Genomic DNA, 16,123 nt, shown 5'->3' on the forward strand with positions numbered 1-16,123 from the left:
CGCTTTGGTACAGATGCCTATAATTTTATATCAATTTACACTCCCATCATCAATGAATAAATGTTTCTGTTACATGTATATTTTTATGTATATCAGCAAATATGTATGTGACAAAAGGAAAATTTTAATATTTCAGAGCTTTAGGAAGCTACTTTATTGACAAGAAAGCTCCAGACAGAATTAAGTAGATTATTTGGGGATGGGAGGTTCTGTTCACTAAATTACTTATTGAGTAAGAACAAAGATTAACGAAATGAATTGCGTATTCTCCAAGGTTGTTTACAGCTCTAAGAAATTCTGTTAATAAGTTTACTGCTCCCATTACATTTGGACCTCTCTGTCTCTGTCTCTGTCTCTGTGTCTCTGTCTCTCTTTCGCTCACATCACAGTGATTACAGTTTTCTACTCCTGAAGTGATTGATAAATGCTTTGAGTTAGTAAAGGAGGATAGAATTTAGCACATGGTTATAAAATGTCTTTCACTGCAAGGTTGATAATGGTAGGAAACAGGACCTCTAGTGAATTGATCTTTAGTAAGAGGCCTTGTTGTTTTGGCATAATAATGAAAGCCTTCATTATATCTGGCACTTGTTCTCATGTGTATAGAATCATTGTTTTATAATATAATATGACCTTATTGCAGTCCATGGTGGGAAGGGGTGGTATGGTTGCCATATAAACCCTTATTATAGCATTCATTTTCTTTGTACTTACAAAGTGAACCTCATTATTATCAAAGTTGATAAAAATCTGATAATCAGTTCCTTCAGGATTTGCTTTTGGTATTAACTCATGAGACATTTTTACACCTTTATGACTAGGAATCTATAATTTGGTCCTGTCATATTGTTGTTTGTGAAAATAAAAATATTTGTGCTCTAATTATTTGAAGGCTAGTATTGCCTGAGATTATAAATACTTATTAGATTTTTTAAGTTGTTAATATTTTTAAGTGGCAAATTACATATTTTAAATATTTTTTAATATTAAAGGGAGTATTATAGACGCATGCTGCATTCCAGGTACTCAGTGAGCTGCCAGAAGAATCTCAGATTTAAAAAAAAAATCTCAGATTTGAGGATAGCCTAGAGATCTTGTCTGTAAGAAAAATTTCTTTTAAATCTTAGGATGTGGTTCAGCGGTAGAAAACTTGTCTAGCATATGCAAAGTCCTGGATTTAATCCCCAGTACCTGTAGAAATCGATGATAAATAAACATAATAATCCTATATTTACTCTTGAAATAGAACAATCTCCAAATTATATTTGATGACCATATTCAAGCACAGTAACCAAAATTTTGGAGTTATATTCTTCCTTAGCTCTGTTTACATACAAATCTCTTCACTGTAGTTCGAGGAGAAATGAGGGTCCCTGAAGAGGCTCTTAAGGTAAGAGTTTACCCTTGTGGTTGACTATTACTCACTACAGTTGACTCCTTTATCGAAGCTTCCCTTTGATTTTAAATGTTTTATAGCATGAGAAGTTTACCATTCAGCTTCAGTTGTCTCAGAAGTCTTCAGAATCAGAATTACCAAAATCAGCAAGTGCTAAAGGCACAGACTCAAAAGTGGATGCTACTACAGAAGTGCCACACAGAGCCACAGAAGCACTGAAATCTGAGGAGAAATCCATGGGTAAGTGCTTTGTATGCTATGGAGAATGACCTACAATAGCTATATCTATCTTTGTATTCAGAGGGAGGGGAGGAAGAGAGGAAGCACAAAAGGAAAATATCAAGTTGGGTACTCACAGTTGGTTAACTGTGGAAGCACCTTTAAAGCAGTTGGAGTTCCCAGTACAAAGTCCCAGGCAGAATAGACTGTCACTTGATGTGAGGCTTCCAAGTAACCACAGCAACTAACCTACAGAAAGGTAGTATCATCTAATAGGTTGCTCACAACATCCAGTAGTAACTAACTGAGGAAACTGAGGCAGTTAGCTGCAGTTCTCAAATGTAGCTTCCCAGAGCTATGTTTCCAGCTCCTCTCTTCCTCTGTAGACACTTTCATATTATAGGATAAACAACAATAACCTCTGATGGAAATAGTTTACATTTTAGCTGTTTTCAAGGACACCATGTTTTACTTTGGGGCTCTTTTGTTTTTGTCTCCCTCCCTGTCAGAGTTAGGTGGACTAGCTCATCCCCAGACCTTGGAGGACACTTTGAGACAAACTGCTTGGGATCTAAAGTGGGGGATGTGTCTACCTCACTTCCAGAACTAGCTTCTCAATGACCTCAAACAGCACCTGATAGTTTGTCAATAATTATATACATTACAATAACAACACGATTGTTGTCACTATGATATACATTACAATAAGCTAATTCCTTTGGAAATTCTGAATTTATGTTTGGGGTTGAAGAAATTGCATTCTTTGTTCTCAAACATGTGTCTATACCTGCATAAAAATAATTATACTAGTGATCCATCCCAGAGCACATTTCAATATAGCCTGTTTTTCCTAGAAAACATTGACAGAACTATATGTATGTGCAACCAATATCTTAATTATTAAGGAAAGTGATTTCAATATTTGAAGGATATTTAATAGTTTAGCATTTCATATTATCTATGTTTCTCTGAATTACAATTGAAATAAAATGGAAAAATTTAATTACCACCCTCATATCATATAATGCTTACAGTTTTAATAACTACAAAGATGTTTTATATAGATAATCCCTTCATGTAACAAATGTATTAAATTGATAAACAGTATCACAGCTACTAGAACTGAAGATCTGTTAGCACTGAGTACAAATATAGTTACTGTTCAATACTCTTATGTTGTTGTACATGCCAGTATTTGCTTTAGTTTTATCTTTTATGTATTTAGATTTAGTGACATTTCTGGTCAGACTGGTTTCATTATTCTTTTGGTAATTCTAACAAAATTCTTCCACCTAAGATACTTCTGTCTAAGTACTCAAAGATCATTTGTTCCCGGGGCTCAGGTATATATCAGAAGTCCCTAACATGTAATAAAAAGCTGTTGATTATAGCATGTTGCATTACTCAATCATTGCTGATCTTAATTCACTTAATGGTGTCTAGAGCTGCGTAAGGTCATGCTCAAATGTTACGTTACTAAAAGTAAAGTACTTTTAATCAACTAAGTAAATCTAGCACTATGCAAAATATGTTTTCTTGCTTCATCTGCTTTAGAGAGATTTTCCTCCCTTCTCTTTTAGATGTTTCTGCTATGCCCCGTGGTACTCCATTATATGGGCAGCCATCATGGTGGGGAGATGATGAGGTAGATGAACAAAGAGCTTTCAAATCTAATGGCAAGCCTGAAGAAAAAAATCATGAAACTGGGACTTCAGGTAAAAATACTTCAATAGCTATGATATCAAATTCATACTGGGCAAGTATTTATATTCCAAACAAAAGTCAGTCTACTCTGAAAAATGATCTATAACATAACTTGATTTTTTTAAAGGTGATTGTGGCTTTGCTCTTGTAATATATTATGAGTTTAACATAAAATACTAAATATGGTATCCTTATAAAAATCTCATCATATTTTTCCAGCTTATGAAATTGTTAAACAGATTAATGCCACACACTGGACATTTAAGCATTTTAAAATATGCAAATGAATTGATAAAGTAGTAGGGACATGTGAGTTACATGTCTTTACTTGATTCATAATCATATACTACAAAATAAAAAATCTGTTGTATTAAAAAATACAATATGAAATTATAAGTTCTTTAAAGCCCCAGCATGCTTACTTTATTAAGATAGCAATATGATGCAGAGTTCGGCAGCCAAAGTGTAGAAATAGATTCTTATATTATTAACTAAGGAACTTGGGTGGTTAAGTGGTGACCAGTGTCCAGAAAAGTCAAGATTTCCAAGATAAATGGAGATACCAATTGTCGCATAAAGTTGTTGAAAAGACATCAGAACTGAAGGATGGAACAACCAATTTCTTTGTTAACAGCAGATAAGGATCCAAAACTGGAGGAATAAAGTACAGACACCAAAGATCAGTTTTGAAGACATAGTGTGCCACTGAGGCAAGGACAAACCCCATTAGAACTCTTTCAAGGTGTTTTTGACTTCATTTATACAAAGTAAGCAGGACAGTTTTCTTAGCTGGAGAGTTATGAACATTGTGTCTTTTGACACAGTCTAATTACACCAGAGTACAAGTCTTTAAAAAGCTGTCATGATCAAGTAGTACTTAGGATGCCAAATTTGAAAATAGCTTTCCATCACAAATTTGTTTCTTCACCAGTGCTGTTCTTTATATCATTTAATATTATTTAACATGCCTTCTGTTGTAAATGAAAGAATTGCTGTCTGATACTGAGTAGGAAAGGAATGTCTTGGCTCCCATACCTGATTTCTCTCAGGGTTGTTCAGTGCAATAGATAGCATTGTTATCTAGTTTCACCATCTCTGATTTGGTATCCACAGTACATACATACTGATAGAGTTACCCCTCACATTCAAAGCTGCTGCCATCAGTATTCAAAGTTATACAGTTTTGATCACACCCAGAAGTAAAGAACAAAAGTTGTATAAGAAGACCTCCCAGTATTTGGAAGAAGACCTCTCCCAAAATCTTCAGCAGATCTCTCATTAGCTTCTCACAGATTAAAGAAGGTCACCTGCTATTCTAACCAGTCTCTGGCAAACAATGTGAGACTATCATTATCTTGCTCATCTTGAAGCATGATATGGAGTTATTTGTCCCTAAGGCATATAAGCAGTGTCATAGAAGAGTGGTACCAGAAAGTATTGAAGTTCTTTTAGGAAAAAGTTCTTTAGGAAGGAAACTGGACGTCAATCAAGAATGTCTACTTTTTATGGTCTTCATTTTATCTAATATAAAACCTATTTTGTTGTCTTTGTTTTCACTGATGAATCATAATTCAACTTATTGCTGTAAACTTTCCATAGCAAATGTGAACTGATCTTTATTTTAGTTCCACAACAACTAGAGTGATTTTGTCTTGCTTGACAAAATTTTGAACTTTTTGTTCCCTAGTGCACCTGATATCTGTTACTGTTTTAGTGTTCTCTCCCAATGTACCCCCACATAAATTGTGCTAATTCCTGCCTCCTCTTCTCCCACAGTATGTGCATTGTAAATTACTAAATGATACTATACTGCTAGTGAACAATACTGCTTTGGTTAATTGTCTTTGTCTAAAACTTCATCACTGAACTCTAAATTCCTTACTTCAAGTACCATATATTCTAACCTCATTTTGCACTAGAGAGAACTATCTGGTTAGGGGGAGTATAACCAATTAGATGCATTAAAGAACACAGATTAATTTAATTGTTGCAAAATTCAGAAAATAATTGCATGATAGTGGAAATTAAGGAGCCATAAAAATGTAGCATTTGTTCCCTCACACAGTTTTGAAATTCTGACATACATAACTTGTAAAATAAAATGACACATACATATGACTATGATAAAGAGTAGAACCATGACAAATAATGGCAAGCATTCAGTTGCACTTAGTTTGTCTGCTTCTTCCAAATGATTTATATACATTTCATCATGACAATGTCTAAAGGTAGTAGTTACCTTTGTTATTTTTGCCCATTTTATAGATAAAAGAATTGAGACACAGAGTGATACTAACTTACTTACTGAAGAGAGCACTATTCATGAGATTCCAAAAATAGACACATCAAATTCCCATACAGCAGGTGTAGTACATGCTTCATTTACCATTGAATTTGATAACAGTACACCACTGAAAGTAACTCTTTGACAGAATTCACTTCTGACCATCGCCACAAGCCAATGAAGGCTTCTACAGATTAAGACCCTGTCTCACATATAAATAAACAAAGCCAAACTGGGCTACTAAAGACCTATCTCAAAATAAATAAACAAATATATCAGATACATGTATGTGTATACACACACACACACACACACACACACACACACACACATATATATATATATATATATATGTATCTGTTAATATTGTCCAGTTTAGGCATACAAATTCAGTTCTAGCTTAGTTACTAAATTGCTCTTTAAATTAATTATAAAATATTAGTATAAACAATACTATCCCATGTAGTTTAATTTGGTTTAAATAAAAATGGCTGTGAATAGAAATAGAAAATTCATAAACTTCAGACTATGTTCTTTCAATGTTGTAAGAGAAGAAACCTGTTCAATTTTTTTAGCATGATCTTAAAACTCCTTAGCAATTTTTCTAATATGTATTTCTAGTCAGACTACAGTTCTGACAGGCTCACACCTTTCATGACTTTGTCTACAGAGAAATTAATCTCTGTTCACATACTACATTTTCTAGATGAGGAAACTTTAATTTTACAACTGAGTTACTGAAAAGTGAAACCATTTGTCAAAAGTCATTATGAAATGTAGTTATCTACAGCACCGCTTTCTTAGGCAGAGAAAGCTAAGAATAATTTAAGTTTTTCCTTCATTACTGAGAATCACCAAGTGTAAGTTATTGAACAATGAAATCTGACAGTGATGTCCTGCAGAGCCTGAGCCTCTCAGGCCCTTGATACTGAGTAGCACTGGGAGACTGTTTTCAAGGCTATTTATCTGCTCTGGATTTTCATCTTAACCTCTATTATTTGCTATAATAATTCCTGTGAAATACTTTCACCTTTCTTTGGCAAACCAAATGGAGTAAATTTTGAAAAGAATAATTTTTACTTTGAAAATTTCTATTTGCAAATGTTCCCTGCCTTTTGTGTACATTTTTTGACAATATGACCATGGCTATTGTGATCATTATTATTTTAGTAGTGTAGCCTGATATCTTCTATATCATATCCCACATATTTGATAACAAGAATATTACTCTGTAACAAAAGAAGATAGTTTTGTTATAATTTCATACTCAATGTACTAATAAAGAAGACAATTATAGCACCTAATGAATTGTACAAAGATGTAATGTTTGAAAAAGTATTTCAGAAGACTACATACTTCTTGTAATTAAAAAAAAGATTGGAAACAGCCTAGTATGCCTGTATTGCCTTTTCTTTCTAGTAAATTGTAATTGATTTACTATGAAATCTGTTTAAAATAAGGTTGATATTTGAGCCTTAGGGAAATTTATTTCATATTAATTCTTTTATGATAGTAGGCTGTCTTGGTAATAGGTACTGCATTTTATTTTCTCAACCAACAGGCAGTTTAATCTTCGCCTTTTTTCTTTTACATTGTGTTACCAAACACCTGTTTTTGCATCTTTATGCAGTCAGTGATTTAAGCAGTCACTGGAGGAATTGTCAGTGTTCTGTTTTTGCCTGCTCTCCTTGCCACTTACTGCTTGTAATTGAACTTTCACCCTTGACCTTTAGGAAGTTGTGCACAATTTGATATACAGAGGTGTAGACTAAGTTTCTCCCAGACTTACTGGCTGACTAAAGAATTTTCTGTTTCTGCATTATTTCTTTCATACTACTGCTTGAATTGCCATGCTTCAAGCAAGCAAGCCACATGCTGTATCGCTAACCACTCTTACCTTATAACATGTGTGTCATCTCCCAAGATATTATCAATTTTGTCCTAAAGTAGGGGGTCTCTGAATATGATAGAGACTGGTAAATGGAATTATGACTTCCTAAGCATCGCTTATATAATTACTTCCTGTCTCCATCCTCACTTGACTGCCTCTTCACCGTCAGAGCCCTACGTTTGTTCTCAAGGGTTTCAAATAGCTCATTCTGGTAACTCAATTAGGTAATGGATGCTTTTTCTATCACACTATGTATGTGTTTATTTATACACACATGTATGTATAGAACATCTCCATCTATACTTTCTTTCTCAGCTTGATGATTTCTAGACTTTCTAGTTGAAAAATGTATGGAGCTGTCAGTGCAGAGTCCATCTTTTCCTGCTTTGCTTCCCCCCCCCCCTTTTTTTTTTTTTTTTTGCTGCTGCTGTTTATCTTGCATCTCCTATTTGTAATTGGATCATAGTCAAGATCCTTTGATCTCTGTGACATCTCTTTGACTTTTTTCTGTCATATAAGTGCCATTGTTTTTCATCCGGATTATCATCTGCCTTCTGATTCTCAGAATAATGCAAATGGTCATTACCAATGACCTTCATGCTACAGGCTTCCAAATATTTTGAATTCTCTCTCATTTTTCTCATTAGGGTGCAGCATAGATGCCAAGCAAGCGGAGGAACAGTCTGCAGCTGCAAATGAAGAAGCACTTTTTCCTTTCTGTAGGGAACCAAGTTATTTTGAAATTCCTACAAAAGAATTCCAGCAGCCATCACAGATAGCAGAGAGCACTATTCATGAGATTCCAACAAAAGACACGCCAAGTTCCCATATAGCAGGTGCAGGGCATGCTTCATTTACCATTGAATTTGATGACAGTATGCCAGGAAAAGTAACTATTAGAGATCATGTGACAAAATTCACTTCTGACCATCGTCACAAGTCAAAGAAGGCCACTCCTGGAACTCAAGACTTGCCGGGAATTCAGACAGGAATGATGGCGCCAGAAAACAAAGTAGCTGACTGGCTAGCACAAAACAACCCTCCTCAAATGGTGTGGGAGAGAACAGAAGAGGATTCCAAGAGCATTAAAAGTGATGTTCCCGTGTACTTGAAAAGGTTGAAAGGTAAAGTGACTTTCAGAGATTCCTATTGTGTCATAATGAAAAGTTGGTCATCAAACTTAGCAGACTGCTATTAATTATACAATGGAAAATATCTGCGTTTCAAATTTACACTTAATTTTAAAGCTCAAAAGCAAAGAGCACCGTTCATGTCCAAATTACTCATTCAAAATTTTCTTCATTTTCTTCCCAATGTGGTTACATTGGTTTGTGGAGGAGGATATTTATGTCATTAATTATCTTTATTTTTTCCTACAGAAAAGCAAAATCTATTCATTATGCAAAATAGAATTTCCTAGAAGATAATCCCTATTGTTTTCTTGATTTAAAGAAAGGATATGTTCAGTTGTTTTATCTGTATCATGCTTTCAGTGAAGTATCATAGCTAGGTTTTGAAAACAAAATTAAGCTACTTGGTATGGACTGAAAGTTCTGTTTAGCTCAGTCACACTATTGATGGGGTGCTTCAAATGTAAGCTGTTTGCAGAGGCTGCTCACAAAACACATTTTCAGCTTAGATGAATTTGCTAGGTGTCTATTCTAACGTAAATTTTATGCTATCAGGAATTATAATTTAGATGTTCATTTGTGGATAATAATTGCATATTATTATATAGTAACATTAGCTATTGTATATACTATATTCAACACTTGATCACAATCATTAGAAACTTCGTACATGGATATTGGTTGTAACAAATAATCAGCTTTATTCCCACTGGTTTTGTGAATTGAATTTATTTTGGAATTTGTGTTATTCTATTTTATGTTTTAATATGCTGTCAATACAGGAATGATTTTGAACAAAGTATAATTGTATGTGAATCTAACCATTCTGTGGCTTTTATTAGGAGTTGCTTAATTTTATTTTTTAAAAATGCTTTTTGAGGTGGGGATCACATGTGTCTTACTCTGTTTCTTAACATTTCATCTGGACTTGAGCATACATTGTTATCTAGTGACTTCATTGTTAATGACGGAATTGAGTGACTTAATCCGTACCTTACAACCTGGAATTCTGGTCAAGTAATGAAGAAATAGTAATTTATACTTAGTACCAATATGTTTCTAAGACATTTCAGGATATTGAGAGCATATGATTACCTAATTCTTTGTTGTCACTTATTAAAATATTTAGTGATAGTCATCAATAGTCACCTGGAATAAAGGGTTTTGAGTTCTGGTGCAACATATTTATTCCTACTAGATGATATTTATATATAATTGAAAAGTATACATATGCATAGGTTAAAGGTAACATTTGTAAACTGACCAATAATATAAATTTGATGAAAATATTAATAAGCTAGTATAATATTAAAGGTAGTATATATATTGGAAATGAGTCGTCCTAAAGTTTATACTCTCACTAAATATATGAAGGTTGAGTTGAAAAGATCCTTTAGGAAGGTAGCATTTAAAAATCTTTGTTAAGGGGCTGGAAAGGTAGCTCAGCAGTTAGGAACCAGGTTTAGTTTCCAACACCCGGATGGTGGCTCCACATCATCCATAAAGAGGGGTCCAGGGCCCTTTTCTGACTTCTTCAGGCATCAGACACTCACAGGTTGAACATAGATACATGCAGGCAAAACACTCATAGACATTAAATAAAATAAATACTTGGAAAAATCTTTTAAAATCCTTTCATAACAGTGCCATTGTTATTGTTTCCTGTATTAACAATTATTTTAAACCATCATTTTAGTATATTCTCTGCTCTTCACCAAGACGTGTTTGAGCTTAATTAAAAGTAGAATCATTAGTATCCATATGAACACTTTCTCTACACTGATCAGTATATGTTTTAAATTTTTGAGAAAGATTAATCTATCAGTTTTGAATTTGATTTCCAGGTAGGCATCTCTCAGTGTGGTACCATTGCTGGGAACTCTCAAATTTAACATTATTCTGTTTTTAAAGCCTTTCAAGAAAATCCTTTCACAGCAATAACTCACTTTGTATCTCAAATAGACCGATGTTATTTCTTCATACTTATTCACAAATGATATTTGACTTGCTTCAGAAATCAGAGCTGCTATCAGTTGATAACAGTTTCCTACTATTTAGGTTATGAAAGGGATACATTCAGATTGTAGGAAGATTGTAACAATTTCTTAAAACTTGAGCTTTTTAGTAACTAAAAAACAACTGATACCAGATAGATTAGATAAGATGGATGGATAGATAGATAGATAGATAGATAGATAGATAGATAGATAGATAGATAGATAGAGATGCCTTGCTCCTACAAGAGTAAAGTGCATGCGCTTTGGGACAGTGAGGAAAATAGTGTTCACAAAGCCCATACACTTTCACCCTTTAGGAGAGTTGCAGCTTCTTTTAGCCACAGCTTTTTATGAAGTACAGCGAAACTAACCTGAGAGAGTAAATGAACTTCCAGATTTAGGCATCATTAGTGATGGGCAGATGAGCTAAGCATGTTGAGCATTTCCTGGTGGTCTTTTTGCTGAGTAGAATCAGAAGATTGCAGCTCTGACCTGATCCTCACCTTTCATCTTGTGTAATACACTGAAGCACTAGAAGGAATAGTAATTTTACAAGAAAGAAAATGACTAATCTCCAACAAATTAATATAGCAGGAAAGATATGCAAATGTTATTTTCATTAAAAATTTTGATTGTAAGTTTATTTGGTCTTCCTGTATAAGAAATATTATAGTTCATTCTTTTGGATCTTAGCAAACTGAATTCCTATTCAGCTTATCCAACCCAATATGTTTTTAACAGTGCTATAGTAAAAATTGTATTTAAAATAGAGGTTATATTTGTATTTGCTTTCCATATACTACCTGTGTTTCCTAAATTATCAGTGGCAGAGATTCCACGTATTAAATTCTTTTTCTTTTCAATTATGTTTTGGGTATTAAATAATTTGATGAGTTTTACATTTGTCCCATTTGTTTTTTAGATTAATATATCTCTTGCCCAGCCCCATTATTTTTACCTTATTATCTCCCTGTTTCTCTTTTTCAAGATGGCATTCAGTTCTACCACTCCCTTGTCTATCCTCTTTCCTTTTTTGTGCTACATTTTGCAGGTAACTGTTTTGTATTAAATTATCACCATTGTTGGTAGCTTCCAGATTTACTAGGAGCAAACTTTATAATTCCTTCCCCTAGACATACAACTCATATTCTTTCATACACATCAAGTCTTTACTCGCTGATTGGTTGTCTTGTAGGCTAACACATTATTTTCAGGTGATTGCATTAGAGTAGACAGCCTGGGAATGTTCAGGAATGTTCCTAATCAGATTACTTCTACACAACTGGAATCTGCCGATGTATATTCCAATGCGCTAGATCATTTATAACTTTAAAAGGATTTTAGTTAACCTTTAATTGGTGATTCCATCTGAATCATGCCTAGAGTAGCTCTTGCTCTGATCCAGTAAAACTTTTGTTAGGAGATAGGTGTTTCAAAATTCACATATGTTTTAATGTGACTGTACTTCTTTGACATGACATTCGCCTATATTTATTTGTATCATGTGGTTTAGTAGACGGAAGGGTGTCATATGTCTTTGGTAGGGTTCTAAGCATTTTTGAACTCTTTTAAACCAGTATAGTTTAGAAATCTCTGCTAACAAAACATTTGTAAAATTATGTCATAAATAGAAACTAAAAATTTCAATCTTTTATTAAAAGGTATGCTGAACTTTTAAAAGTATCGAATGTCACAATTTAGATATATTCCATTTTTATGACATTTATGTTCTGTTTAATAATATGCGGTTGCAGTTACACCAGTCTTTTAAAAAATTACTCCTTTTATTTTTTGAGATTATGACGACTTCATTTCCCCATTTCCTTTCCTCCCTCCAGACCCTTCCAAATGCCTCTTCTTAGTTCAGTCTCTTTCAAATTATTACCTTCTTTTTCATGAATTCCTGTTACAAACATAATTCTAAATACATGAACATAACCTGCTCAGTCTGTATAATCTTGCTTGTGTGTGTTTTCAGGCAGAGCTAACCATCTGGTATTGGATAACCAGTTGGTGTGCTCTTCCTTAGGAAAGACTATTTCTCCCACTCCCAACACTCATTAGTTGCCTGCAGTTCTTTGTGTAGGGTTGAAGCCTTGCTTACTCTTAATGTTAAGAGTCAGTTTTTTGTGGGTTTTCTTGTTTTGTTAATAAAGGTTTACGATTCAGAGGCAGAACTAATGTGTATTGCTATTATAAGTATAAACTATGACAGATGATAGTGCATTGCTCTTAAGTCATTGATGAATCTTTTATAAAGTTAGAATCTAGAGAAAGAAAAGTAATTTATCCAGTTGTTTATGAAGGGCCTCCTTGTTGGTTGATTAAATGTAATTGTAATCATTGTGTTTGAGGACAGTATGCAGAGCCTGTTACGGAAAACAGCATACAACTTTGGATTAGGAGGGGGAAGGGTGTCAAAACAAATAGCACTTTTGTATGTGCTTCTGATTTTCTCCGTGGAAGTTTTTTCTTTTCTACTATATCATTCCTCTCTTATGTCCAGGAAACAAACACGACGATGGCACACAGAGTGATTCAGAAAATGCTGGGGCACACAGGCGCTGTAGCAAGCGTGCAACTCTTGAGGAACATTTACGACGCCATCACTCAGAACAGAAAAAGAAGACCCAGTCTACTGAAAAGCATCAAGACCAGGCCGTTGTAAGTCAAACTGCTTTTATGATTGCATTCTTTGATGAAGATCATTCCAGAAAGAGGAGGTCATATTCTTTTACGCAAAGTTCAGGAATCTCATGTCAGGAAACTACTTTCTCAACACCACATACAAAACTTGAAAAAACAAAATCTCCACCAGCAGATGCCAAAGTGGTTTCTTTGTCTTTACAGACTAGCTCTACGCATCACAGAGGGGGGCATGGTGTTCCACATGGGAAATTGTTAAAACAGAAATCAGAGGAGCCATCGGTGTCAATACCCTTCCTACAAACTGCATTGTTAAGAAGTTCAGGGAGTCTTGGGCACAGACCAAGCCAGGAGATGGATAAAATGTTAAAAAATCAAGCTACTTCTGCTACTTCAGAAAAGGATAATGATGATGACCAAAGTGACAAGGGTACTTATACCATTGAGTTAGAGAACCCCAACAGTGAGGAGGTGGAAGCAAGAAAAATGATTGACAAGGTAAATAATTGAAATTTGAGTATGATGTTAGCTTTGTGGGGCTTTTGACTATTGGACCTTATTGGAGAGTTGGTGTGGCATGTTCTCATGTAGGTGGTGGTATTGGAACCTTAGGGTTTTGTTAGGGACCTAGAAGACTAGCAGCAAGAACAAAATATTTTCTGCTTTCATTTTGTTTATATTCTGAATTTTTCTGAATTTTATATGTAAGGTCCTCTACATTTAAACTACCTGGGCCTTCTTAAGGTATATTAGTTTGATTGGCTTTAAAAGTAATGCCATTTTGCATTTATTTATACAAAACTGAACAAAGAAGTACATTGCTATAATTATTAAATGAATATAAATATGAACAGGTTTTCTACCTACTAATTTCATTTTAGAAGCAGATAAAAAGCATATGTTGTGATTATCTTTGATCCTCTTTGTTTCTCTTTACTGCCATCTTTGATGAAATCAGAACAAAATCAGTTTTTATATATTTTGTTCATTTTAGTCAGGCTTAAACCCAGTCCTAATGATTGTCTATATTTCAGGTACTTTTTTGATGTTATTGGTTTAGTTATATGATGATTGTTGTATGATTTGAAAAGTACTTCCCAGTTTTGATGTGACTGTGAATAGTTAACCTTAGAATAAGTTATTTATTTTACCTCTTTGACAATAGCAACCTAAGTTTGGCTAAATATTAATCCCTCGTTTAAATTCTTGTTACCCAAAATGTGCTCATGAGTGTACAGCGTTGATATCACTTAGGAGGCACATACAGATACATTGAATCAGAATCTGTAATTAAAATTTAGATGACCATGTGGTTCATATGCACATTAACATTTGCAATATGCCAGTTTAGGTGATGAGTTTTCAGAATGGCTTGTCAGAATGGGCAAGATCTAACCCTCTGGGAAGCAGGAAAAAATAGTAGGATTATGTTCACTTTTAATTCTCAGTGTGTTACTTCTATTTTAGTCTGTGTTCTGTAGTATTTGTGATGCATTCACTGCATACATGTATAATTTGTAGATATAAATTTATTGAGGAGTCTAGTTATCCTACTGTTGGAGTGACATAATGCCAAATTTTGAGACCCGTTAGTCTTGGAAATAAACATTTATATAAGTAGTACTTTACTGTTTAAAAAAAGGGGGGGTATGGGTTTTCAAAAGCCATAGATATTTTACTTGATGGTGATTAATATTTTTTCCATTAAAATATTATTTTATGTTTGTATATATTACAGGGGTTAAGAAAATGGCTATCTGTAGGCATCTGGAATTAAGTGTGTAAACTCTACATGTACTATACTCTTGGTATAAATAAACCTCTGTAAGCTTAAATGTCATTCATTTCTGAAGTGAAGAAATTTTTTAAGTTTAGCAGAAATTCAAAAACATAGTATGTTTATCATAATGTCTGTCAAAGATGTATGAAAATGATCTCTAAATATTACTTTTTAATATTATTTCCACATATGACTATTTACTCAAAGTACTAGAAAGTTCTTTTTAACACTAAAAGGATTACAGGTGAAGACAAAGTGGAAGTTACAGTGCAGGGGACCAACCTGGCCTGGATCAGCCAACGAGAAAGAAGGCATTGCCACAAATGTGCCTCAGAGGACAGACAAGTTGGGGGGATTCAGTTCTAACCTTTTAATTTTATGGGATTGAACTCAGGTTGACTTTACCTGCTTAGCCCTCTCCAGTCCCTCCATAACTCATTTTTGTATTACTAAAACTAGAACTCCATTCTTATAATTCACTGTTAAAAGGCTTTCTCTGGCTCCCCTATAGCAACCACTAGCACCCTAGCTTTCTGCCTATTAGGGTGTCTGTCATGTGTTTTTTCTCTATACAAGTAACCTCTGTCTGATTTAATTCTGACAAGAATGATCTTTCTTTTTTGTAGTAGACTATAACTGTCTTTTGAAAGCATGAATGTGAAAGTTTGATGTGTATTTGAATGTATTTAGATGATCTTTGCTATATTAGCTCATGTAATCCAGTGAATTTATAGATTGGTTAAACCCAACATGATACCCCCCCATTGTTTCTTTTGGTGTTTTGAGACAGGGTTTCTCTGTATAACTACTCTAGCTATCCTAGAACTTGCTCTGTAGAACAGGCTGGCCTCAAACTCACGGAGATATGCCTTTCTCTACCTCCTGAGTATTGGTATTAAAAGGCATGTGCCACTATCGCCCAGCAATTTTTCTCTAGTTTTTATGTCTTGATCTCAAAATAACTTTCTCTGTGTTACAAGCTTAGCTTTGTTAATAGTATTGAAAGTGCAAATGAATAGAGATTGGGTAAGAAGAAAAGAAAATATATTAATTTCAGTAAAAGAGCCTGTGTAATG

At 34.1% G+C, this 16,123-nt stretch overlaps 1 protein-coding gene and 1 non-coding gene across 10 annotated transcripts in view; both read left to right on the forward strand.

Annotated features, from left to right (window-relative positions):
- Cep170 (centrosomal protein 170) overlaps window positions 1–16,123 on the forward strand; it is an 84,170-nt gene that overhangs the window by 29,090 nt on the left and 38,957 nt on the right. For 6 of the 9 annotated variants that reach the window (XM_027418874.2, XM_027418878.2, XM_035445416.1 and 3 more), the window contains 6 exons: window positions 1,332–1,390; window positions 1,477–1,636; window positions 3,196–3,330; window positions 8,142–8,618; window positions 13,128–13,285; window positions 13,472–13,765. In XM_027418874.2, the coding sequence (XP_027274675.1) occupies window positions 1,332–1,390; window positions 1,477–1,636; window positions 3,196–3,330; window positions 8,142–8,618; window positions 13,128–13,285; window positions 13,472–13,765 (1,283 nt within the window). The remainder of the gene's footprint in view (window positions 1–1,331; window positions 1,391–1,476; window positions 1,637–3,195; window positions 3,331–8,141; window positions 8,619–13,127; window positions 13,286–13,471; window positions 13,766–16,123) is intronic. The other 3 variants (XM_035445417.1, XM_035445418.1, XM_035445419.1) reach the window with 1 other exon arrangement.
- Window positions 10,862–10,941, forward strand: Mir350 (microRNA mir-350). The gene has a single exon (NR_105222.1). It is a non-coding gene; the product is annotated as a microRNA mir-350 (primary transcript).

Source organism: Cricetulus griseus, chromosome 5 (genome assembly GCF_003668045.3).
Source record: "Cricetulus griseus strain 17A/GY chromosome 5, alternate assembly CriGri-PICRH-1.0, whole genome shotgun sequence".
NCBI classification, from domain to species: Eukaryota; Metazoa; Chordata; class Mammalia; order Rodentia; family Cricetidae; genus Cricetulus; species Cricetulus griseus.